Source organism: Malaya genurostris, chromosome 3 (assembly GCF_030247185.1).
Source record: "Malaya genurostris strain Urasoe2022 chromosome 3, Malgen_1.1, whole genome shotgun sequence".
Lineage (NCBI taxonomy): Eukaryota > Metazoa > Arthropoda > Insecta > Diptera > Culicidae > Malaya > Malaya genurostris.
The window spans coordinates 230,922,522-230,949,537 of record NC_080572.1 but is presented as its reverse complement, the minus strand read 5'-3'; the positions used below and the strand labels follow the sequence as shown (position 1 = coordinate 230,949,537).

Below are 27,016 nucleotides of genomic sequence, written 5' to 3'. Positions count from 1 at the left end.
CCAATTAAATCTAACAGTTTTAAAGTAGTTTACTGTATTAATTAAACGTATGCGCTTGCAGTCCTCTATTTAACCTCCATGTTGTTTGAGATCTAAAAGATTTTTTTGTGTACTGGATATTGATGACGAACCTTTCATTTTAATCTAATTGTATCGAATTCAGATATATTTATCTTGAAGAATTAATGTCGATAATATATGTCTACTAAAATATTTTTCGGAATAAAAATTCATAAAAGTGTGAAAAATTACTTCAATTATCGATATTTTCAGGTTTAAAAAGTAGTTTAATATAATTAAAATTACTAACGTGATTACTATATTTAATCCTAGATCATATTTGAATGATTTTTATGTACCACACAAACGATTTAAATATATTTTAAGGTGATGTTGAGCAAGATAGCATCAGGATTTTCAAGAAGAAAAACTTTAGAATGATTGAATAGTTACAGATATTTTTCCCCGCTTTTGGAAACCTAATTATTAACAATTGTGCCGAGCATCAAGAAAAGTAATAAAACATGTCTCAGAAAACACAACTGCCAAGAAACGTAGGGTTCAATATTCTTACAAAACCTTAACGAAGAGGTTTCATTTTTAAACGTGTAACTAAATTGAGTTATCGCGAAGCAACACGTTTTTTAAGACGATATGTTGGTCCTGCGACGCTCCCTTAGAGATGTGCGAAACAGCTCATACCGGTGAGCAGCTCCGAACCGATCAGCTCACTAAAGGGAATCGATTCAATGTATCAGCTCATCAGCTCATTTAGATTGCACTGAAGGTTTGTTTTGAGTGCCGTTTATCTTACTCTGTTTTTCTTTCATATGCATGATCGAAATCATTGATGCACAAAGAACAATGCTATGCGAACTAACTTGTTTGCGAATTATTATTATGTCATATTTGAGAATATATGCAAAAGTGGCATCCCTGAATGTACCTTAGCCTACTGAGTGAGAGGTAAGATTTCTTATCGACAATGAATTGAATGAGCATCTGTTAAAGAAGGATAGATGCACATTTTGAAGAACTGACAAGAGCTCATGCACACATTTCTTCTCATTTCTCGGTTGATTTTTCATTAGGGCGTATAAGCAAGTGACAGTTTCTCTTTGTTTACTTTCTCTTCTATTGATTATCAAGCGGTTCCCACGTTTATCACTCAACTCTTTGCATGAAATGATACCCGAAACTTTCGACTTTCAAACAGAATAGTGATATCAAAGAAAATCTTTTTAATCACATCACAATAACCGAAAGAGAAAGTGATTAAAAAGAAACTGTCACTTGCTTATACGCCCTATTGAAAAATTAACCTAGATTTATAACTCTCTCTTCAAGAGCCGAAGATCCGTTCAGCTCGTAGTTTGTTTTCACCTTACCAGCAGGGATGCCAGGTCATTTTTTCAAAAATCTGTGATCAAGCCAAAAACCTGTCTGAGCAAAATCTGTGCACGTTTCCCCATTTCCATAATAGCTGATCGGAATCATTTTGGTAAGCAAAAAAAAGGTCTCACTATTTCCTACCGCGCTGTAATTTTTGGTGCTAAACTGTGATCAATTTAAAAAATCTGTGATCGATTACAGAATCTGTGTAAATCTTTGACCATTTTCAGAAATCTGTGCCTTTTTTTAAAATCTGTGCAAAATGTTGAAAATCTGTGAAACACAAATTAATCTGTGAACCTGGCATCCCTGCTTACCAGTGCGGTGAACGGGTGAGCTGCGGTTCTTTTAAAAAAGTGCTGTGAGCTATCAGCTCTTTTTAAAGATTCGATTCACTGGAACAGCTCAGGAACGAATTGCCCATCTCTACGCTCACTGCAAAAGTGAGTTACAGAAATAGCAGACGCGTAACACCCTCCGTTTCAGCACGGCCATAGTGAAAACAAGTCACACGAATAGTACTCAGGATATTCTCATCGGAAAACAAATTGGATTAGGAAAATATTTTCCTATAAGTATTGTAAAAGTTTGCTGCATTAAGTTGCATATTTCGCTTTGGTACAAGGTTACCTAGGTAAAAATAGGTAAAATGATGTATAACTTTTCCAGAAAAGAATAAACCCATGCATTACCTTCTACAAAATTATGGGATTTAATATTTTCTCCAACTATTCCGAACAAAGTAAGGATTAAAAAATAACTTGAAACAAGTTATGATTAGAAAACTAGTTTTAAGGGGGTTGTCATAATTCAATAACTAAAACTAATTTTGAAAAGGCCTAAAAAAAGTTCCATCGAGTTCCACTTAGATTTTGTTTTATAGTATTGGGCATATCTTTTCCTATAAATTTTGTAAAAATCAGCTGCATAAAGTTGCATATTTCGCTTCGGTGTAAGGTTTTATCATAGGTAAAAAAAAGGTAAAATGTTGTATAACTTTGCCAGGAAACAACAAACCTATGCGCTACCTTCAACAAAAATATATGATTTTTAATTTCCTTCAATTATTCCAAAGAAAGTATGCACAAAAAAATAACTCGAAACAAGTTATGAATAAAAAACTGATTTTAAGGGGGTTGCCATAAAAACGCTTTGTATATCCGAAACGGTGCGACCTGGACTTTTGGTATATTTTACAAAGTAAATTATTTTCAATAGTTTTAAAACTTTGTAGAAGAAAAAAAATTTCTATCTCTTCAGAAAGAAAAGTTCTGGTTATATTTTTTGTCAAAGTAGGCCATGAACAATTAGAGATAGAATCAAATCACGCGGTATATATTTGTAAATAATTTCTTAAAAGCAACTATATGCATTAAAAGCACGGTTTGGCAGCTACTGATTTATGTCCACGTTTTTATTGATTCGAACCACTGTGCGTCGTCCGAGAACGACGCGATGTTGAATTACTGTTGATTCAGTAATTAAAAATATGGAGATCTTAAGCAAATAAAAAGAATGCATCTACCACAAATGAAGTAAATAGATGTAATGAAAATCAGTAATATAACAACATATTTGATATTCCATTGCAATGGAACGACATTGAGGTATTAATGAAGGCAGCAACAAGAATTGAAAACCTCATTAAGCTATGAAAATGGAAGGCATTACGAATCAGAAACAAAATTTATTAACCAGAGAAACACACTGCTGTTAATTCCATAACAATTATAATTGAGTCAAGATGTAAATGACCTTCATTTATATATATTGAAAAGTGTCGATTAAACGCGAACTGAAATTCAAAAGTAGGAATACAATAACAAATTCTATCAGTAGGTATAACTGCATTATGAAATGAAAAAGTAGCGCAGCCATATACTACATGGAAGTCTCGGGCCTAACAAAGAAACAGTCGATTTTTTACCGTGAAAACTTTGTTATTCTTCAGTATAATCTTCATCTAGAGCGATACACTTGACCCATGGGCTCAAGACCTTCAAAATAGGCTTCCATTTCTGCAATATCCTCAGCATTCGACGAAAAATTTTTTCCTTTGAGAATCCTTTTCAGGTTTGGAAATATATAGTAGTCGCTGGGGACCAGGTCTGCAGAATAAGGGGGATGGTGGATCAATCCGTACCGCAAATCATTCAATTTCACCGTTGCTTTTACGCATGAATGCGCTGGGGCATTTTTTTTCATAGCTTGATGAGAACTAAAACACGTCTGACACAATCAGCTGTTATTCAAACACTAGTGGATAGAATGTCATGAAATTTGCTATAGGGCCATCTAGAGACAATCACGACTACAAGTAGATTCTAGTAGATTCCTATGTTTCCGCTGCGTTCGATATGATTAATTATATCATAATAATCTTAAAGTTAAATGTACTAAGATTTAAAGGGTCATTTCTGCATTGGCTTCACTCATATCTTGCTGGTCGAAAACCTTACCATTCGGTGTTACATTTGGAGTTCCCCAAGGAAGTCACCTTGGACTGTTTATATTTTTACTTTATCTCAACGATCTTAATTTTTTCGTTCAAGTGTATGAAACTATCGGTCGCCTACAAGAGCAGTTGAATAATTTGACTAATTGGTAAAATATCAACCGAATGGATTTGAACGCCTCCAGATGCTTAGTCATCTGTTTTAGTTGCAATCAGTCTGTAGTCAGTTTCTACTAAAATATTTCACAAATTGTTCTGGAACGTACATCATTTGTGAAGGTGTTCTCCTGGATTCTAAGTTAAATTTTAAGGAATACATTAAGTTTACTATCTCTAAAGCCTTTAAGCTGCTAGGATTCATGTTCCGCGTTACTGAAGAATTCGATGCTGTACATTGCTTGAAAGCTTTGTATTGTCCCTTAGTTTGCTCTGCGCTCGAACCTTACTGCCAAAACGATATCCAATGCATTGAGGCAATCCAACAAAAACTTGTTCGATTCGCTCTGCGTCGGCTTCCTTGGAGATTCCCCTAGAAACCTTCTAAGTTACCATGACAGATGCAAATTGATTGATATCGATGTGTAATCTATCCGTCGCGATGTCAGTAAGGCTACTTTTGTAGCAGATCTCCTCTAATCCAGAATAGACTGCTCAGAGCTCTTATGGCTAAATACAGCAAATAGATATCCATCGCCGTGATCTTCGAAACTATTCTTTCCTTCGGATCACCCTCCGGATATGCTAGAACTAGTTATGAGTACAACGAGCCTTTTGCCAGCATGTGCCGCATGTTCAACCATTGTTTAACACGCTCGTTCGATTTCAATCAATCACGAAATGTTGCCAAGAAATTGTTTCTAGGGTTACTATCTAATTAGTTTTAGTTTTAGTTATTTTAGAAATACTATATTTAATTAAAAGGTATCATTTAGATGATTGTAATCTGTTGATCCAAAAGAATAGAGGGTTTTATGCCTGCTGGAGAGCAGGTTTGATAGAAACTAATTCCACCAAGCTTTCCTACTTCCTACTTTCCTAGACATTCATTCGGACCCCAATTTTTCCTATGTATTCTATGAATAAAATAACTTAGTGCAAAAAAACGTTACGTATACACACATAGCCATTTTGCGTACTCGACGAACTGAGTCGAATGGTATATGACACTCGGCCCTCCGGGTCTCGGTTCAAAAGTCGGTTTTCACAGTGATTGTATAACCTTTCTATATGAGAAAGGCAAAAAGAATGAAAATTGGTGAGACATTCGTTTTGCTAAATGGTTATTTTCAGTGTGGCGAAGGATTTGAAAAGGAAGTTTCGAATACGATCAATAGCTAATACTTACTATGGTCGTCGTCGTTTGGGATCACTGCAAAAATTCGATTGGCATGGAATCAGACAATTTCTGCAGTATTGACATATCGATTTTGGTGAAATCGACACGCTTGAAATGCTATTTTGAGGCAGGAAATGCTATCAAATTGACGTCCGTTGGCGTAAACCATTCTTGGTATAATATATCCCCAGAGGTTTTCAATTGGATTGCAATCAGGACTGCAAGTCTGCTAGTCTTTGAGAAAAGATGTTTAGATATATGATACCGGTCGTGAGGCGGCTAGGATTCAGACCATTGTTCGATGTACGCCTACTAATCCAGTTTTGTGGTAGAACTGCGACTACCACAACTCAGGGTGGTAAAAATGGTAAACGAGTATGCACGGATTGCATAGGAACGCAGACTCGAGTCCTGTCTCCGAGTGTATCTTTTTCCAAAAAATCATCTTTTCTGTGAGTTTCTAATTCATTTGGTTTCTCTAATAAATGTTTCCACTCAGTCATTGCAAAAACTGAACTTAGTTATGGCGACTTTACGTCAAACCAACTAAAAATTGATAAATCGATAATAAAGTTATTCTCCTACATGACAACGCTCGGTTCTTATGTAGCAAATGTGAAAAAATATTTAGAAACGCTTAAGGCCATCGTCCAAGTACCATGCGCGCGGGTGGTTTTAGGAAATTTTCGATGGAAATTTTGAAAAATTTGCCAAAACTAAAAACATACAGACCTTTGAAATACTTTTATCTATCTACAGGGTGAAAATGGCTGGAAAATTCGGAGGATTTTTCGAGTCTTATCAAAAATAGCTCTGAAAAATGAGTGTTTTTGTGATCTTTCACAATTATCTGGAAAAATAATGCGATAACGTAATTTTTTTTTCAAATAAACCTTATGATGGCCACAAAGATTACATTCGGACACAGTTTTGGAAAACCTTTTAACGCTTTTCATAGAAAATCCACGAATTTCAAAAATTTCAACGAAATCGGTTATATGAAATTCGTTGATTTTCCATGAAAAGCGTGAAAAGGTTTTCCAAAAATGTGTCCGAATGTGATCCTTGTTGCCAGCATAAGGTTTTTTAAAAAAAAAATTCATGCCATCGAATTATATTTTCAAATAATTGTGAAGGATCATAAAAAAAGCTCATTTTTCCAGTGCTATTTTTGATAAGACTCGGAAAACCCTCCGAACTTTTCAGCCAATTCGGCCTGCAGATAGATAAATACTTTTCAAAGGTCTGTATGTTTTTGGTTTTGGCATATTTTTCAAAATTTCCATCGAAAATTTCCTAAAACCACCCGCGCGCATGGTACCTGGACGATGGCCTTAAGTGGAACATTTTACCGCACCCGCCGTATTCTTCTGATATTGCTCCTCCTGATTACTGGTTGCTCCGACGGATGCAGTACAATCTGGCAGGTTATCGGTTTGCTTCTTCCACAGAAATCAAAAATTGGTTTCAAACTTGGATCACCTCAAAAGACTAGGGATGGACGGTACTTTGCTTAATCTTTAAATTCTTTTTATATTGAAATAAATGCATTTTTGACCCCAAAAAAAAACAGACCAAATTAATCTGTACTCTCAATAAAACTTATAATATCGTTAGAGTACGAAAATGAATATGAGATCAATAAAATTACGCGCATTATTCTTGTAAAATATTTTCAATGATCATCAGTCGCATTATCAAAATTGCGTCAAGGGACTTGGACGAATTGAGCTCACCATCACCGTATACTTCAAACGCTGTTTATAGCACAAAGTAAAGTCTCCGGAAGTCTGTTTTGAATTAATCACCTCTAAGTACACAATTAATACAAAATAGAATATTTGTTACAAAAAATGAGCAATAAAAACTACAAAATAGAAAGAACAAAACGTAATTCACTCGCCGTCCAGGTTTAGTCCGCATCCAATCGACGAAAGGCGTCCTCCGGTGAAGGGACTCGGTGAGGACGGCAGCGTTATGTCATCTGCAATGGAGAAAGAGAGGAGAAAATTGAAAAATACGATGCAGGGCAAAATAAATTAACTGTTATTTCTAATGCTCCCACTTATTTTCGGAGAGCTGACACATGGCACAGTGGGCACGATATTTATGATTCTGACGGGCAACAAACAGTCGTAACTTGTTAAAGAATTGAACTCACGTCACTGTAATAAATTGGACAGGCGACTAGCAATCTCGGAGAGCAGAATTAATAGCTTTACTTCTTGTGGCAGGATAGCTAAAGCAGAAGCGATTTGAATAATGGGAATGGAAGTTTTTGTTTTTTTTGTTTTGGTTGCACTTTGTTTATCCCCACCGAGACAGCTGTTGCAGCGAGCCTCAGTTTAGGGATGGTATTTTAATAACAAGGAAAACTCAGTTCTCACTATAATTGGGGTATATTTCTTCATCTTTTCATGGAATATATGATTTCATTAATATAAACGATAGAAAATTATTCAAATTTTCCTTCAATGATTAGAATGATGTTTGAAAAATACCGAAGCCATTCCACCTAAACAACGTGCATCCTTCGAACGTGTTTAAATTCAGCAGCTTGTGACACCCCTTCGTGTCTTTCCTGTCTAAAGAACGACGACATTGTCTAAGAGAAAAGCGGTCGAAAAAGTTCCTCTGGTGGCGGATAAAAATTTGAGATGACTTTATTTTTCCACGCTCCATATCGCAGCTGGGTTTCGTTTGCGTCCAGTCAGAAGGGAAGGATTATGTATCTAGGCAATAGAAAGGGAAAGAGAAAGAGAGCGAGAAAAAAAATGAAGATTTCCCAGGATCGGTATGGCTCGGACAGAAGCTTCTCGCCTATCGCGTGATGCGTGAATTAGCTGACTCGATTTGAGATTTTGGTCGGTACACGGCACTCAACGGTGGGCCATCGACCGAAAGGATACGGTGAGATATTAGATCCCACCAACCAACCAAGCACTGGGAGGTGGCACTGCGATACTGGATGACAGGAAAGCACGGGTGTTTCGCTCGTGTTGTCCTCAATCTTGTACAAGATGCCGTGCAATTTCGACAAAGTTTCTTGTCTTCAGCATAAGTTCAGTTACTGGCATGGCTCTGGTGGATGGAATGGAGACAGTTTCGGACTCCCTGCGGAAAATGTTGGCGAGCTGGGATTTAAAAGTAAAAAGGGGATTAGCCAAGCGTTTGCATATGGGACACCGAGAAAAGTTATTAAGCTTTTTCGTTATACTCGTGCGGCTTAAAAGTATTTAATAAGAAAACAGGCTTTATATCCCATTCATGTGAGAAACTTCTTGTCTAATATATTTTGGACAAAGCCACGAAAGAGAAAAATTTATGTCTCACCACGGACTTTTTGAGTATAGAATTATTGTACTGACATACATAACAAGCCTACATATGTTAGCAGGCCAAAAATGTTCACAATTTTGTATATTCATCATCCAACTAATTAAAGCTTTTATTTTATTTTTTTTGAGTCTCGAATACGAATTACTTTACTAATTAATAGCCTTTTAAAAATTTACCCCGTACAAAACTGGGTAGAACTCAATCGCGAATATTTCTTGTTGTATTTAACGCAACAACAGAGCTTTTCCTCCATATTATCAGAAATATGATCAGAAATTATCAGTAGTATGAGATAACCACAGCTAACTCAAAATTGAAGCTACCTAAAATGTTTTGTATGAGCGAGCATTAAGGTGAATTTCCGTGCCAACGTAAAGCGTGCAACGTTTCAACCGAATGAATTGAACGAATTATCGCACAAAGCGTATCGCGCAAAACCACCACATAGAAATATGGAATATTTTCAGTGGTTGAGTGCTTACGACATGTTTCCTTCGTAAGTAGAACAGAAACTAACTATGTATGGTTATAAACCAAGAGTACACGGAACTACCGAAATTAGCTCTGCACCTAATTCGTATTACTGTTTTTGAATTAGTTGATTTTAACAACAAAATTTCCAAATTAACTAAGATATTAGGTAAAATTGAGAATTCACTTTGCTGAAAAAAAACTTATTTTTAGAGAATGTGTTTAGTTGGCGAATATCATGGACACCAACCAGCAATATTTCAATCCAGTACGAAATACTCATTGTCAACTAATTTTGATATTAAAATCAGAAAATTTGTTTCTATTTATCTATCACCATCATTGCTGAAGGACAGCACAAAGAAAATATTGCACTTTATTTGTATAAGTCAAATGATGTTTTTTTGTATATTCCAACCTTTCGGGCTACGCCGTCCGGTGCATTACTTGTATTTGGTTTTTGTTTTCCGAGTGCTCAAAGTTTTCAGTAAGAGAGTCGATTTCGCGAAGTCGAATGAAGAAAACAGCGATTTAGAAGAAAAATTTTCAAAAAGAAGTTTACGTTTCGTTTATGTCTTTTTCTCCAATACAACATCGTATTTATACCTGCCAATATAGAAAAGACAACCGCGACTGAAAAATTCTTTTCGGTAGTAGTGTGCCATCTAGGGGCTAGTAGTCATTACGGTGTTAACGTTTTTTCGGTGACAGTGCGCCATATAGCTGCAAATTGCAGAAGCCAATTCAACCATTTATGTTGGTTGAAAACAACGTTTGATTTCTCTAATTCAACTAAATAATTAGTTGAATGGAAATGAAGTGTGCCAAAGTGCCAAGAAATGACAGCATGTTTAATTGGTGAATTCAACTTAAAAAATAGCCATTTCAACAAATATTTTATTATTATTATTAAGGAAATGGGAATAAAAAATCTAAATTATCAAAAGTAAGATTATTTTAGTTGTCTCAAAAAATAACTAACTAAAATCAGAAAATCAACTAATTTTTTCGCCAAAATGCTGATTTAGGTCTTTCCGTGTATTTTTAATTGGCTTATGTGAGAAGAAAGACACATTTGTGCATGTTGTTTGAGACGGTCAAATTAGGCATTCAATTTGTAGCCAAAATGCTCTGTTTTTTTATGGTGAAAGTATCCATTCTTCGTTACCGATCAAAACCTATTGGCGTGATGATAATACTTCACCTAACATATTCCAATTATGTATCATTTCATAATAGGAACTGCTCACTAAAATATCTAGTTTGTGAAGTATATAGGTGAATAATACTTGACCATTTCACATGAATTTTTTAAGGAATTGTAGAAACTTTTTGTCCACATTTGGCTAGTGGATAACAATAATTCATATTTTACAATTAGTTAATACGGTTTGTGGATAGTCTTTCAAATCGCTATATAATTTGTAATGTTGAGACGGGTTTGACAAGTAAGTTAATGGAATTATCAGGTGTACAACTTTGCTTCCGTCGTTTGCTTACAAAATTAAAAGCTTTATTGCGAAAAAGTGGTTACAGATGTATTATTCAAAGTATTGTCCGTCGCTAGCGACAACTTTCTCCCATCTTTCCGGCAATTTTCGGATCCCGGTTCGAAAAAAAGGAGTCCTCTTTTGACGCTATCCATGAAGCAATCCATTTTTCCAACTCTTCGAAGGATTGAAAATGTTGATTTGCCATCGAACGGAATAGGTGGAAGTCGAAAGGGGCGACATCTGGGGAATATGGCGGACAAGATTTCCCATTTCAGCGTTTCCAGGTACTTTTCGACCACTTTTGCGACGTGAGGCCGAGCATTGTCGTGTTGGAGGATGACTTTGTCATGTCGCTCTTGATATTGTGGCCACTTTTCTTTTAGCGCGCGACTAAGGCGCATCAGTTGCGTTCGGTAGCGATCTCCTGTGATGGTTTCACCCGGTTTTAAGAACCCGTAGTAAATCAAACCGAGCTGATCCCACCAAATACAAATTATAACCTTGGCGCCGTGAATATTCGGTTTTGCCTTCGACGAAGTAGCATGCCCGGGCTTTCCCCATGATTGTCTGAAACTTTTCATCACCGGTTACGATTCGATGTAAAAATCCCTTACGATTTTGTTTTTGAAGCAGTTGCTCACATACAAATAGACGGCGCTCGATGTCCCTCGGTTTCAACTCGTACGGCACCCAGTTTCATTTTTTTTATTTAAAAGATATTTTTATTCAGGCCTATTTGGCCGATTGAGCCAACTTTATAAATAATTTTTTTTTTGAGTTGGATATCGGTGTCACCCTTTTTCTAGGGGGAGAAAAGCTTCCATATCCCTCCTGCGAGGATTGAGGGGCACTTCGTTCGTGATTCGTCTCGTCATCCATTACCGCATCGGTGGTATTGTTGTTGATTTCGTTGCTAGTTGCTGGAGATGCGCTTTGTTGTACATTGTTTGCAGTTGCTGGTTGGCTGGGTGGTAAGTTGTTAACTGCAGCTGGTGTACTTTGTTCTACAAGGGATACGTTGGATGGTTTCGTTAAAGGGGATGCTTCACTGTTGTTGGTGACTGTCATAGGTGTACTGGGGTTGCTTAGGGTTGGTGTGAAGGAAGCACCGTTGTCGTTTGGTGTGGTTGTCTCCTTGTCCAGTTTATCACACGGCTTACCGTAGTGAACAGCTTTTTGGCAATATTGACATGTGGCCATCTGATTATCATAGGTAACAAGTGATTTGCACGGAATTCTTGTATCTTGACCGAAAATCACATAAGAAGGTATAGGCCTCTTCAAATTATAAGGCCACCCTCGAAATTCAAGTTTTCGCGTGATTTTGATGGGACCACCCTAACTCAACGATGGCAATCGATGAAGAATGACACAAATGCAAGCAAAACATTTTCGTATCGCAAACAAAGCCGAAGCAGCTGAAGTTAGTGATTATCCCTTTTCAAAATTATAAGGCCACCTTGTATGTTTGTCAGTTTGTGTTGAATGTAGTGATTATAAATATCATTTTTGTTCATTTAACAGCGTTATGTGACTATGGGTAAGCGAAAGAGTCTAAATCAACAAGAACAAGGACAAATTTTGGCCTTTAAGAAGGTAGGATGGGGGATCAGGAAAATTGCAGGAGAAATTGATCGAAGCAGATGTGCGGTAGGCAATTTTCGTGATCTACGTAAGGAACCACGATACTTCTCAAAGAGAATTTTAGCGGTGGATCTGTAATGGTTTAGGGTGCGTTCTGTGCAACCGGCAGGCTGGAACTTCAATTTGTATCGCTCAAAATGAAAAGTTCCGATTACATAAATGTCCTCAAAGCTAGTCTGCTGCCAGTAATTAAAAGAAGACGCAAGTCAAAGTTCATTTTCCAGCAGGATAACGCCAGTATTCATATAAGTGCTGAAACAATGAAGTGGCTAAAGTCCGAGAAAATTAATATTTTGGACTGGCCAGCTTGCTCACCGGATTTAAATCCAATTGAGAATCTCTGGGGTATTATGGTACGACAAATTTATGCCGATAATCGTCAATTTTCATTATTACAAGAGCTAAAAAGTGCTATTCTTCAGCCTTGGGAAGCTATTGAACTGGCAACACTGCAGAAATTGGTGCAAAGTACGCCAAATCGTATTTTTCAGACAATAAACCGTTCCGGTGGAGTAACCGATCATTAGATGCTGTTTGTTGCTTATTTTAATCATCCGAACCTCAATAAACTGCAAGTGGCCTTATAATTTTGAAAAGCTATTTTTCCTTAAGAACGTTCTATCACAAAAGTTTTTCAGCGAAATTAATCAACCCTTGGACTCACAATGTATGGTTTGCTCCTGGCATACTACAATGGAAGCTGCAGAACCTAAAAGCCTTTGATTAAAACTACACTTATAGACGACGTAAATTGTATTTGACTTGTAACAATGCAACAATAATTTCCAAAGTTTATCTTTAGATTGTGTACATGTGATTGTGTGATATTGTTATTTGACAATTCGAACCGTGCCCAAGGATGCCAGGTCATTTTTTCAAAAATCTGTGAAAATCTGCGCACGATTCTCGTACCAATAACAGATCGGAATCAATTTGATGAACCAAAAAAGTTCAAAATCCATTCAAAATCAAAATCATTTTGATGAGCAAAAAAAAATGGTCTCACTACCAACACGCTCTGTATCTTTTTACTCAACCGCTCTGTACTTTTTGGTGCTAAACTGTGCTTGATTAAAAAAATCTGTGAAAATCTGTGATTTATTGCAGAATCTGTGAAAATCTGTGCCATTTTAAAAATCAGTGCAGAAAGTTGAAAATCTATTAAACACAGATTAATCTGTGAACCTGACATCCCTGACCGCGCCAGTCGAAATCTAGTACCACCTAGCTAGGATCTCGATCAAGTGGTCGAAAGCGACACGTAATGCCACAGTTCAGTCGAATCGACTCGAGATCGTTTCGTGAAACTCGATTCGAGATGCATAACGTCAGCCTAGGTTCTCTAACAGTTTTCGCGTTCATTTTAAAAAAAATGTTGAATGTTTTGACTATTATTTTTGGTTAATGTTTTTATCTTTGTTTTCCATACTGACGGTAGCTTTTTTGCAGCTTTCACTTCATAGCTGTATTCGCATATCATTTTTCCAATCTATTCCCCTCGTTAGATACTGATAAAACTCAGAAATTCCACCTGTACATTGAGTGAAAAATGAACTTCGTCATTGGAGAGAATTAGGTTTTGCACGATGACGACACAAATGAACTGCCGATGAATCATGTTTATCTTTGACAGTTGCCGTGTACTTGTTTTGTTTTGCGACTGCAAGTTAAAAATTGAAAAATGACGAAAAAGTGCCTGTTAAAAACGTATTCCACAGTGAAAAGAACTAAAAAGATTGCCCTGTATGTGTTTCCAGCATCAAGGAGAGATATATGCATGAATCTGTTTAGTGTGAGGCGGCTTGCAATTTTTACATTCGAACGATGAACTTCTGATGAATTTTTAAACTGTAAACAAGTACACGTCGACTGTCAAAAAAAAGTTCATTCTGTTCATCTCGTGAGGTTATTAGGTTTTGCACGAACATGACATAACCTCACAAAAATAAACAGAATGAACTTTTTTTGACAGTCGACGTGTACTTGTTTACAGTTTAAAAGTTCATCAGAAGTTCATCGTCCGAATGTAAAAATTGCAACTCGCCTCACACTTAACAGATTCATACATATATCGCTCCTTGATGCTGGAAACACATACAGTGCAATCTTTTTAGTTATTTTCACTGTGGAATACGTTTTTTAAAAGACACTTTTTCGTCATTTTTTCAATTTTTACCTTGCAGTCGCAAAACAAAACAAGTACACGGCAACTGTCAAAGATGAACTTGATTCATCGGCAGTTCATTTGTGTCGTCATCGTGCAAAACCTAATGGCATGTTCGTGCAAAACCTAATTAGGTTTTACACGATGACGATACAAATGAACTGGCGATGCATCAAGTTCATCTTTGACAGCTGCCGGCGGTTTGTTTTGTTTTGCGACTGCCAATTTAAAACTGAAAAATAACGAAAAAGTGCCTGTTAAAAACGTGTATGCGTTTCTAGCATAAAGGAGCGATATTTGTATAAATCTGTTTAGTGTGAAGCGACTTGCAATTTTTAAATTCAAACGATGAACCTCTAATGAACTCCGGCGGCTGTCAAAAAACAGTTCATTCTGTTCATTTTATGAGGTTATTCAGGACGGCGCTAGTGTATCTAAATAATACGGGTGCAATGAATTACGAAACAAAAAGTTTACAAAAGAAATCAATACTTCATTACGTTATTTACGGGTACTGTGTATGGTTCCACCAATATATTTAAATGGAGCGTAATTTTCATATTGTGACTCACGCAAGAACTCCTGAATGAAATGAAAATATTGCGATTTTTTCTAACAGTGCTGCTTAGCAACAAACTCATCCATAACACCCGTAATAAATCTACAAACATGCGTATTTTGTAATTTTTCTATCTTTTAATTCACTCTGCCCAACGTTTTTGCTTTGTTCTGAAAAGATAACTATTAATAGTAATTGATAGAGTTAGAAATGAAGTATTTTTTTAAATATGGTGTGTGACTAAAGAGTACCTAACGTATTAAATCTTATTTATGAACACGCAAAGAATTAGTAGCCATTTGTAGGAGTGTTTGTTATCATTGGATGATCTTGTAACGACTCGGATAAAGAAAAGGGAACCATAGATTTAATCTTGGTTTGCAAATTAGTAGTATTGTTCTTCAAGATTCAGTAGAATAAAATACCACACGTTCATTGTTCATTAATGACATAATTAATTGTTCATTAATGACATAATTTTGACATAATTAATGTCAAAAAATGCTAGCAAAATTTGTTTTACTTATTTAAATATAAAAATTTCAACCGCAGATTGTCGAAAAACTGATGCGTTGTTTCCAAATGTTATTCCATTTACGACGCTATTGTGGAACCAGAGAACCAAAACTTTTACTTATATTCTCGATGTATGGGAGCTGTCAAGTTGTCCATGGGTTGTGTAAAACCTAATTGAATTTTTTATCGTGACGTCGCGAATGAACAAAAATTCATCCTTGACAGTTCAGCGGTACTGTTTACAATCAAGCTTAAACAAAAATCGAAGAACACATTTCAGACAATCATCTTTACACTTTGCAACTAGTCACTTTAAACCCAATTAGGTTTTTTACCGTCACTGCTAACCTCAATCGGATGAACACATTTTGACAGTTCAGTAGTACTGTTTACAAACAAGCTTAAACAAAAATCGAACCTAATTAGGTTTTTTATCGTGACGACACAAATGAACAAGTATTCATCCTTGACAGTTCAGCGGTACTGTTTACAAACAAGCTTAAACAAAAATCGAAGAGCACATCTAAAACAATCATCTTTACACTTTGCAACTAGTCACTTTTATTTAATAAATATCAAAAACGAACCGTATTCAATCGTGAACAAATGTTTTATAACTTTATTTAGGCGATACGGACCGTAAATAGTCTGATCCAATTTGTCAATAAACAAACAAAAGAAATTTCTGTTTACAAACAGTACTGCTGGACTGTCAAAAAGTGTTCATCCGATTGAGGTTAGCAGTGACGGTAAAAAACCTAATTACAGCATGTCATGTTCATTTTATTTTCTTACAGTATTTTGTTTTATTCATGCAATAATCCAATATTTTTTTCAATATTGCAGGACTATTGAAAACTATGTGGTAGCCTTAATGTATTAGTAATATTATGACCTTAAATTGTAGAAGCAAAACTATGACTAGCATGGCTCTTCAATCTTGCTAGTGTGGTGAAACAAAATGATCACACAAATCTTCTATCACGCGACCAGTCGGTTATCTGTTTGAATAATACAGTTCCTTTCTCCTTCGAGCAAAATTTACACTTTCGAGTGGAAACACAAATCATATTTGTGTGTGTGTGTGCTTACAGGCATAAAAGCAGTGCCACATAATTTGTACCGTTTGCCATTTCGCTGCTTAACATGTTTCATCCATCAAAAAAACGTCGACGTCGGTGTAAAGATTCAGCACAATTTTGATAGTGGCAGAAGCGCAAAAAAACCCAAGTCCCTACTAAAAGGATTCGGCCGTCATGCCAACCTGCATGTATGCCCTGGTATGTATGGCAAAATTGCTGGAGGCTTAAAGTTTGAAAAGACAACACAATCTAAAGCTGCTTTCGCTTGCACGAGAACCGGTGCCATCCCATCACTCGGCACAGGCACAAAGACTACGACGCATGTAAAACACATCACCGTAAATAGGACAGCTTCTGCATTAAAGTAAGCCAGCATACAAAATGTGGACTGAAGTTTGAACGAAAAAAAAAACGAGTCACTGTCGAAGAACGGAGACGCTTGGTGCTCCACGTCCATTACATGCATTACTTACCGAGTGGCACAATATCATCCATCATCATCTTCTCTCTGAACAGACTCGCACACACATACACACACATACTCCTGTACAACAGCATAGACATGAGAAGGCGCAATGTTTTCTTTTACTCTGTGTGTGGATGGACCCTTTACTGATGGATTCTCCGAGCAGGGTTTGCTGATGACAGACACATGGTGAACAGTTTTCAAACGCGATGTCATCAGGCAGGTAACGTTTTTCGCCTGCATCCTTACCAAAGTACTGTGAATCCTGTCATAGTTTCAAACACTCGGATGAATAAAAATGCACGTCAACATGTCTGCCAGTCTCATACCGATAAAACTAATGATCCTGGCATGACAGCATGATGGCTGATAGCGTAAAAATCACGATTTCGATTTTCGAGCAGATTGGCAATACATACCTCGCTACTTGCTCCAACAGCACTGAAAAGGCAAATGTTTTTACGATATAAGAACTGGATGTTGCAGTTGTTTCGAGAAAACTTCGGATGCACACAGAAACGTAAAAGTTTTTCACGAAAGTTACGGCAAAGGAAACTACTTATTTGTCCCATTCTATCAGCCGATTGGAAAAAAAATCGTTGAACGTGAGTTTTTGGCAGCTTGGCAGAAACGGATCGGCAGTAGAGTGGATTACATAATACATTAGATGCATTTCCAATCATTTCGAATTGATCAAATGTGGAAGATTGTTTCGATGATGGGTTTTGGGCTTAGCTGGTGTGATTTCCAATCACGAATCAGGAAGTGTTGACGTAAAAGTTCTCCTATGCTGTAAATATTAGGTAACTTAAGCCCCATGCATAGTCTATTGTGTTATTGTTTAGTTTGTAGTAAAAATCGAAATATTTTTTGGCTTCAGGAAATGAAATACATGTCCAAGCAACCAACAAACATCAAAATAATGTCGCGTATTTGCTTTATATTATTTTTTTAAATAAATACGTTTATTTCTTAAGGCAGTTTACATAAGTTTTTCTTCGCCGTAGCATCACTTTTACATAATATTCTTATCCTAATTTAATTCTAACATAGTCACAACGTTTTGAATTTATTAAAACATATTCTCTTATTACTTAAATATCATCTTAGGTAACACGTCATTAATTATGAAATCTACTCGGAAATATTATTTGAACCAAACGATTAACTTCTATAAATTATAAAATAAGCTGTTATTTTCAGACATTTTGTTAATAATTTCATAAACTGTTTCGAGTTTGTTTGTATCATTACATTATTTTTATTCTAATTTAGCTATTGGTTGAACTCATGGACGCAGCTGGGATCAGAACTAAGTCTTGAAAGGGGCCTTTATTAAATTGAAACTCCAGTTTTCTTTATGAAATGATAAATAAGTTTCATGTATGAAAGGTCACGACAAGCAAGAATGTCTCGAACTGGGATATTAGATAGTCTACCTTGGGTACGCAAAGAATTTATTAGTTGAGATCTGACATCACGATACTCCACGCATGTCCAAACGACATGATCAATATCTCGATAACCTTCGCCACAAGCACAATGATTAGTCTCGGAGAGCCCAATTCGAAGGAGATGTGCATCTAACGTGTAGTGATTGGACATGAGTCTAGACATCACACGAATGAAATCTCTACTCACATCCAGTCCCCTGAACCATGCCTTTGTCGATATTTTCGGAATAATTGAGTGCATCCACCGACCCAGATCATCTTTATCCCAAGAAGCTTGCCAGCTGGCAAGTGTTCTTTGGCGAGACGAGCTATAGAATTCGTTGAAAGCAATTGGTCTCTCATAAATTTCACCCTCAATAGCACCACGTTTGGCTAAAATATCGGCTCTTTCATTGCCAGGAATGGAGCAATGAGCCGGGACCCAGACTATAGTGATTAGATAATTATTGTTCAATATGTCGTTCAGGCACTGTTTTATTTTGCCCAGGAAAAACGGTTCAGTCTTGCCAGTCATGTTTGAGCGAATGGCTTCAATTGCACTCAGACTATCTGTGAAGAGGAAATAATGGTTTGGAATTAATGTGACGATTACACTCAAACAATAATGAACTGCTGCTAGCTCTGCTATATAAACAGATGCAGGTTCTTGAAGACTAAATGAGGCCGAAACATTATTGTTGAATATACCAAACCCAGCAGCCTTTTCAATTCGTGATCCGTCCGTGTAAAATATTTTCTCAGAGTCAATATGCCTGAACTTACTGGTAAATATTTTTGGGATTTCCAAAGAGCGTAGATGTTCCGGGATTCCACGCACTTCGCGCTGCATGGATATGTCGAAAAATAAAGTTGAGTCAGGGACATTTAGGATGCTGACACGGATAGGAATATATCTTGAAGGGTTGATTTCCTGTGACATATGGTTAAAATATACTGTCATGAATCTTGTTTGAGATCGAAGCTCGACTAGTCGTTCGAAATTATTAATTACCATGGGATTCAGCACCTCACATCTTATTAGCAGGCGTGATGAAAGCTCCCAAAATCGATCTTTTAATGGAAGAACTCCCGCCAGAACTTCAAGACTCATTGTATGTGTCGAATACATGCACCCTAAAGCAATTCGCAAACAACGATACTGAATTCGCTCCAGTTTGATAATATGAGAGTTTGCAGCGGAACGAAAGCAAACGCATCCATATTCCATCACTGAAAGTATCGTTGTCTGATACAATTTTATTAGATCTTCCGGATGAGCACCCCACCAAGATCCTGTTATTGTTCGAAGAAAATTTACTCTTTGTTGGCATTTTGTTATCAGAAACCTAATGTGTCCTCCCCACGTGCATTTGGAATCGAACCACACCCCGAGGTATTTAAAAGTTAAAACCTGTTGGATCATTCTTCCCATCATATGGAGCTGAAGCTGCGCGGGATCATGCTTTCTTGAAAAGACGACTAACTCTGTTTTCCCCGCAGAGAATTCGATACCAAGATGAACAGCCCAATCGGACAAGTTATCTAAGGTATCTTGCAATGGTTTATGCAGATCAATAGCTTTGGGTCCAGTAACTGAAACCACGCCATCATCTGCCAATTGCCTTAGTGTACATGGGGTTACTAGACAGCTGTCAATGTCATTTACGTAAAAATTATAGAGGAGCGGACTGAGGCATGAGCCTTGCGGGAGACCCATGTAACTATTTCTGAGTGTTGCCAAATCGCCATGTGAAAAATGCATGTGTTTCTCTGACAAAAGGTTGTGCAAATAATTATTTATAACCGCTGGGAGTCCATTTTGGTGAAGCTTGTCTGAAAGAACATCAATGGAAACTGAATCAAATGCTCCTTTAATGTCTAAAAATACAGATGCCATTTGTTGCTTTTGAGCGAAGGCAATTTGGATGTCAGACGAAAGTAATGCAAGGCAATCATTCGTCCCTTTATTTCTACGGAAGCCAAACTGAGTATCTGACAACAAACCGTTCGTCTCGACCCAAGTGTCGAGACGTCGTAGAATAATTTTTTCGAACAATTTTCTGATGCAGGACAACATCGCAATGGGTCTATATGAGTTGTGATTGGAAGCTGGTTTCCCCGGTTTTTGAATGGCGATAACTTTCACTTGTCTCCAGTCAGGTGGAACAATATTTTGCTCAAGAAACTTGTTGAACAATTCCAACAAACGTCTTTTTGCGAGGCTGGGCAGATTCTTCACCAAGTTGAATTTAATTCTGTCCAACCCTGGAGCGTTATTGTTACAAGACAAGAGTGCTACAGAAAATTCCATCATTGAAAATGGGTTATTAATAAAACCATTATTTGGAGGAGATTCCCGTATAATGCTCTGCGTAGGAACAGAATCTGGGCAAACTTTCCTAGCAAAGTCAAATATCCATCGGTTCGAGTATTCATCACTCTCATTGCCCACGGTACGATTCCTCATTCGTCTGGCCGTGTTCCAAAGAGTGCTCATTGAGGTATCTCTTGACAAACCTTCGACAAAATGTCTCCAATAGCTACATTTTTTGGCTCGAAGTATGCTCTTGTACTTGGTTTCTAAAACCATAAGTTTTTCAAAATTCTGAGGAGTTCCTCCTCCCCGTTTTAGAAACGTCTTGCAAGCATTTTGTTTTGCGAGTTTAGCCTCTGAGCACTCTTTGTCCCACCAGGGGTTGGGAGGCCTTCTGTTAGTCGTTGGCCCAGGAAAGCGTTTAGTTTGGGATTGTTCTGCTGCCTCCAGAATCGAACAAATGAGGAAGTCATATTCTTCAAGTGGAGGGAGCTCTTCCATTGAATTCAAAATACTAGAGATACTACTTTGGTATTTAATCCAGTCGATATTTTTTGTCAAATCATATGGAATACTAGCGGAAGTAGCAATGCAATTGCTACTGCTAAATGAGATGATGATTGGTAAATGATCGCTACCGTGTAAATCAGGCAGTATTTTCCAGGTGCAATCTAGTCGAATTGATGTTGAGCAAAGAGATAGATCTAATGCACTTGGGCGTGCCGGAGGTCTTGGGATCCGTGTCATGCTACCCATATTTAATACCGTCATGCTAAAATTGTCACAAATGTTTTGTATTAAAGATGATCTGCCATCATTGTAAACGGAACCCCACATAATACCGTGCGAATTTAAATCCCCCAGAATCAATCGTGGTGCAGGAAGGGCTTCAACCATTTCATTAAGCTGTTGCTGTCCAAATTGTGCTTTTGGAGGAATATAAACCGAAGCTATGCAAATATCTTTGCCTTTAATGTTTATTTGGCAAGCAACAACTTCTATACTAGAAGTTGAAGGGATGTTTAATCTATAAAAGGAATAGCATTTCTTAATTCCCAAAAGCACTCTACCATACGGAGAGTCTCTATCGAGACGTATAATGTTAAAATCATTAAAATTTAAAGCTATGTTTGAAGTAAGCCATGTTTCGCATAAAGCAAATACATCACATTTTTGACTATGCAATAAAATTTTAAATGAATCAAGTTTTGGCATGATGCTTCGACAATTCCACTGCAGGACAGTGATTGTATCATTTGCGACGGGTGATAAATTATCCATCAAAAGATACAAAACCTGAGACAATTGGCCATTGAGCTGATAACTGCTTCAAAAAGGTTCTAGCTATTGGAAGGAATGCCATTATGAGGGTCTTTAAGGGTTCAGATATATTGAATGCTGAGAAAATCCATTCAACAATTTCCGAAAACTTCAGTAATCCTGTTGGTGGCTGTGAAATGGAGCCCACTGGATTATTATCTTTTTCTGTACTAGATCCTGGATTGGTTTGTGAATTTGACAAACCAGGAGGCACAGTCTTTGGTTTTGACTTTTTTTGTTTAACACGGGGATCTTTTATTTGCTTTATATTAGCAGTAGAAATTAGTTCGGTCCGTGTAATTATTATTCAATTCATATTTCTTCGAGTTTTTCCAAGCTTGTTTTTCAATGTAATAATTATGAGCTATTTTGTGTTAACTAAGCAGCCTTTGCGGGGAGTTTAAGTTTTCTTTTTTTTTATGGAAGAAAAGTGTAGCTGAAGCGCATCAAATCCTTGTGGATGTTTATGGTGATAATGCTCCAACTGATAAATTATGTAGGGAATGGTTTCGAAGTTTCAAGAATGAAGATTTCAGTGTTAAAGACAGGCCTCTCTTGCAGATTCATTAGAAGTGGCTCAACAGGCAGAGTCTACACGATTACAATTCATGGGAATGATTCAAAAGTAAAGCAGTTAGGAGCTTCCTGAACTGAAACCGAGAGACATTGAAAAGCGATTTTCCACTAGCGAACAGCTGATTCAAAGGCAACCTATTTACATCAAATTGTTACTGGGATGAAAAATGAATATTTTATGATAACCCCAAGAAGAAAAAATACTACGTTATGCCCGGTCAATTGTTGTCATCGACCTCAACATCAACACCAAAACCCAATATTCTTGGTTCGAAGGTTTTTGTTATTCTGGTGAGTTCAATAGTTGCTACAACCCGGCGATACTATAACGGTCAATCCGTATAGGATGCAATTGATGCGTTTGAGCCGTGCAGTACTAGGAGAACGGCCGGAATACAAGCAAATACAAGATAAAGTTTGCTGCACCCGCCGTATCCTCCTGATATTTCCCTTTTGATTACTGGTTGTTGCATTTTTCACCCCCATAAAAACGGACTAAATTATTTTTGCTCCCAATATACACACTTAAAAAAAATCCCTGTAATTTTACATCTTATTAGATGCACATAAATGGAGCGTCGCAGTTCACGCAAATTTACGTCGAAGAACATTTAATATTGTGTCTAAGACTCCATGACATAAAATTCATTGAAATAAAAAAAAGAATAGTGATAGCAACCGCCGCGACTTGAACCGAGAGTCATTGGATCATAAGTACGTCTGTTAATCGACTGAGCCAAAGAAGCATGCATCTGCTTGGCTGGTAAAAGGTGCATTTAAATTTATACAGTCGAACCTGCTAGCAGAACGCTAGTTACAGTCGAAACCAGTAAAATTCAAGCTCATCTAACATTAAGTCATTACAAATAAAATTTTCCGTCATTTGACAAATTAGGTCTTTATGAATTACATCGTATGAGAGATTAAGTCACCTATAAAATTCAAAATTTTTCAGAGTGTACACATACAAAATTGCCATTAAAGACTAAAGACCTGCATGTTAACGTAGAATTTGAGCAGCGTCACAAACTATTTCATGTATAATCCAAACTATACTCTTCAACACATATTGAATGCATTCTAATATAATTTAAAGTGCTTCTTTTTCTTCTTTCTTCTGATTGTCGTCATCTTGAGATGACGCCGATTCGATAACACAGCAACTTAGGCTATACGTCGTACGTTAGGGACTACGTCGAGCTGTCAAAGTGCGGATAAAAATCTTTTCTTTCTACCACGTGCTCACCCGTTTTTTTTTATTTAAAAGACATTTTTATTCTGGCCTATTTGCGTACAAGCTTTACGTGGCCGATTGAGTCGATTTTTTAAATAAAACATTTTTAGTATTCGATCTCGTTGTCACCCTTTTTCTAGGGGGAGAGGAGCTTCCATTTCCCTCCTGCGATGATTGAGGGGCACTTTGTTCGTGGCTCGTCTCGTCATCCATGGACGCATCGGTGGTATTGTTGATTTCCGTCTTCTTTTCGTTTTTCTTGTTATTCGCAGTCTTGATCTCGTTGTTAGTTACTGTAGAAGCGCCTTGTTGTACATTGGTTGCAGTTGCTTGTTGGTTACATGGTGAAGGTGTTTTTGAAACAGGAGCACTGCATTCACTAGTTTTCGTTGTTGAGCGGTTGTTTTTGTTTTTGTTTGTTTTGTTTGTTTTCGCAGTTTCAGTGCAAGGTTTGCCGTAGTGTGCAGGTTGTTCATAAAACTTACATGTAACCAGTTGATTTTCATACGTAATCAGCGTTTTACACGGATGTATTCCATCTTGACCACAAACGATGTAAGATGGAATTGCTTTACGTAGTTGAATACGTACCACTCGCACGCCATTCCGGATACCGGGGAAAAAATTCCGCCATACTTTCCTTTCGATGGAAAGAACTTCACCGTACTGCGACATGTTTTCCCGAACGCAGGTCTGCGGGGGAAGGTCATGCACGCGTACTTCTATTGCATTGTCAACCATGTACACAGGGATTTTATATTTAACATTGTCATGATCAACACTGTGCACCTCGTTGTTAACCGAAGCGAATGCAATTGCATCTTTTTCACGTTTGAACATAATGTACACACAGTTAGACGCCTTGTTGAATTGAATTTCACTTACATTATTAGCGTCTAAACGCAACGCAATTTTTTTCTCTAAATTTCTCGGAATTAGTTTATTTACATTTTACATGCTTAGGCTTGTTGTCCCGGTTTCACGGTTCAATGCATAGGACGCTGGTCTTACAAGCCAGTTGTCGTATGTTCGAGCCCCGACCTGGAAGGATTCTTAGTGTCAGTAGGATCCATAGTACTAGTCATGCAATGATTCTGTACACTAAGAATCGGCTGCGAAGTCTGTTGAAACAGAAAGACCAAATTCCACAAAAGGAATGAATGCCAAGACTTTGCTTTGCTTTGCTTATGTCCCAATACGGAGAGATTCTCTCTATCGAAAAAGAAAAGTGGAAGAAATTTTTCCCCGGTATTCTAAATGGCGTACGTTTGTTACGCATGCGCTTGAAAAGGCCTATACCTTCTTATGTAACTTTCGGTCAGGATACAAGAACCCCGTGCAAATCACTTGTTACCTATGACAATCAGATGACCACATGTCAATATTGCCAAAAAGCTGTTCATTACGGTAAGCCATGTGATAAACTGGACAAGGAGACAACCACACCAAAGGACAACGGTGCTTCCTTCACACCATCTACAGCAACGAAATCAACAACAATACCATGGCAATGGATGACGAGACGAACCACGAACAAACTGCCCCTCAATCCTCGCAGAAGGGAAACGGAAGCTCCTCTTCCCCTAGAAAAAGGGTGACAACGAGATCCAATACAAAAAAAATTTCAGCTAAAAACTCAGCTCAATCGGCCACGTAAAGCTTGTACGCAAATAGGCCTGAAAAAAAATTTTACTACATAAAAGTAGAAGATTTGTCCAGCCACAGTTTTTTTAATCCACGCTCGAAAAGAAAGAACGAAGTCGATCGTTTTTGGCGTAGTCACTTATTAAAGTATGTAAAATTTTAACCAAAATTAGCCGGTTGTTTAAAATTCGAAAACAGTCGCTAGACGACAAAAAAACTGTATATCTGAAAAATAACTTTCTATTGAACCAAATTCCCCTTTATGAAGAGGAAGCACGATAACAGAAATCCGACATGTAGCAAATGCGCGTGCAGCACTCTATAATTCTCAGACAGCCGAAAAAGTGGGAAATATAACGACGATTTATCCCCCCCCATCCAGGAGCCTCCGAGTTCGCTATTAATCAACGATTTTAATTAAATAGACGCAAACTGTTGAACCTGCCACCACATTTTTCGCACTTTCGGGGCCAACGTGGCACAGTGGAATGGATCGTGGAAGTGGCCGTTCGAAATCGTTGGAGTCGTTATTTTCCACTTGGAGCAATCATGATCGAGGAAATTGTCTCCTTTCGAGCTTCTACCCGGTCCACGGTGCTCAAGCTCGTCGACGACGCGTTTGTGGACAGAGGGGCAGTGCAGCGTCACAATTGAGTCTTAGCGGCAGGCTCATTAGCAAATTCTGGCAACAACGTAGGCACGCGGTTGACGGGAATGGAATTTATCATCCCTCCCATCATCACTCCCCCTCATCCGAAAACGGGACAGCTTTCACTCACTTTTGCACCGTCACGACGGGCGGTGCGACGTCGGACGGTTCTGACATGAAAACTTTCCCGATAAAATTCACCAGAGACGCGCCTTGAGAACTGGGAAAATTTTCTCCATCGATGGATTTTAATTAAGTTAAATTTTGCATATTTCCGTGCAACCCCAAAAGAAAACCTAATACCTTTCATATTTCGACTCGTGGGTCTTTTGATATTTGAGCTACCGGTGGAAGATGGTAATAATTTTCAACATCGCTTGTTGCTAATTCTAATTAGAGACCTAGACGTAAAAGTTCCGATAAATAAAATTGAAGTATTTTTGTGTTTGAATAACGGTTCGAAAAAGTGTGTTGGAGCGTTTTAGTAGAACGCTCAATAAAATAAGAATCCGATGAATTGTTCTCTTTAATTATTTTCCCTCGTATTCTGGACAAATACGTATTTAACATACTACTTGTAGGCTTCTTTAATGCCTGTATCGGAATAGAATAACAGAGTAACAGTGTTAAAGTAAAGTAAAGTAGAGTATAGTAGAGTAGAGTAGAGTAGAGTAGAGTAAATTAGAGTAGAGTAGAGTAGAGTAGAAAAGAATAGAATATTTTATAATGGAATAAAAAAGAATGGAGTTAGAATCAGAATTATAAGCAGTTGAACAGAAAGAAAAAAGAATTTTTATTGCAGTTTCGGTGGAGATATCAACCGTTTCATTCTATGTTGGTTTAAACAGGGTGGCAAGTGACCGGGAAAATCGGGAAAACCGGGAAAAAGTCGGGAATTTAGTTTCACCGGAAAAAAAACAGGAAAAAGT

The 27,016-nt window shown here is 37.4% G+C and overlaps 2 protein-coding genes across 18 annotated transcripts in view; one reads left to right on the top strand and one right to left on the bottom strand.

The window, feature by feature from the left end:
- LOC131438815 (glucose transporter type 1) overlaps window positions 1-27,016 on the top strand; it is a 611,808-nt gene that overhangs the window by 99,549 nt on the left and 485,243 nt on the right. The window lies entirely within an intron of this gene.
- The window catches only part of LOC131438818 (uncharacterized), a 151,442-nt gene continuing 131,288 nt past the window's right edge, over window positions 6,863-27,016 (bottom strand). The window contains exon 7 of the mRNA XM_058609129.1: window positions 6,863-7,167. Coding sequence (XP_058465112.1) covers window positions 7,079-7,167 — 89 coding nt within the window. The 3' untranslated portion in view covers window positions 6,863-7,078. The remainder of the gene's footprint in view (window positions 7,168-27,016) is intronic.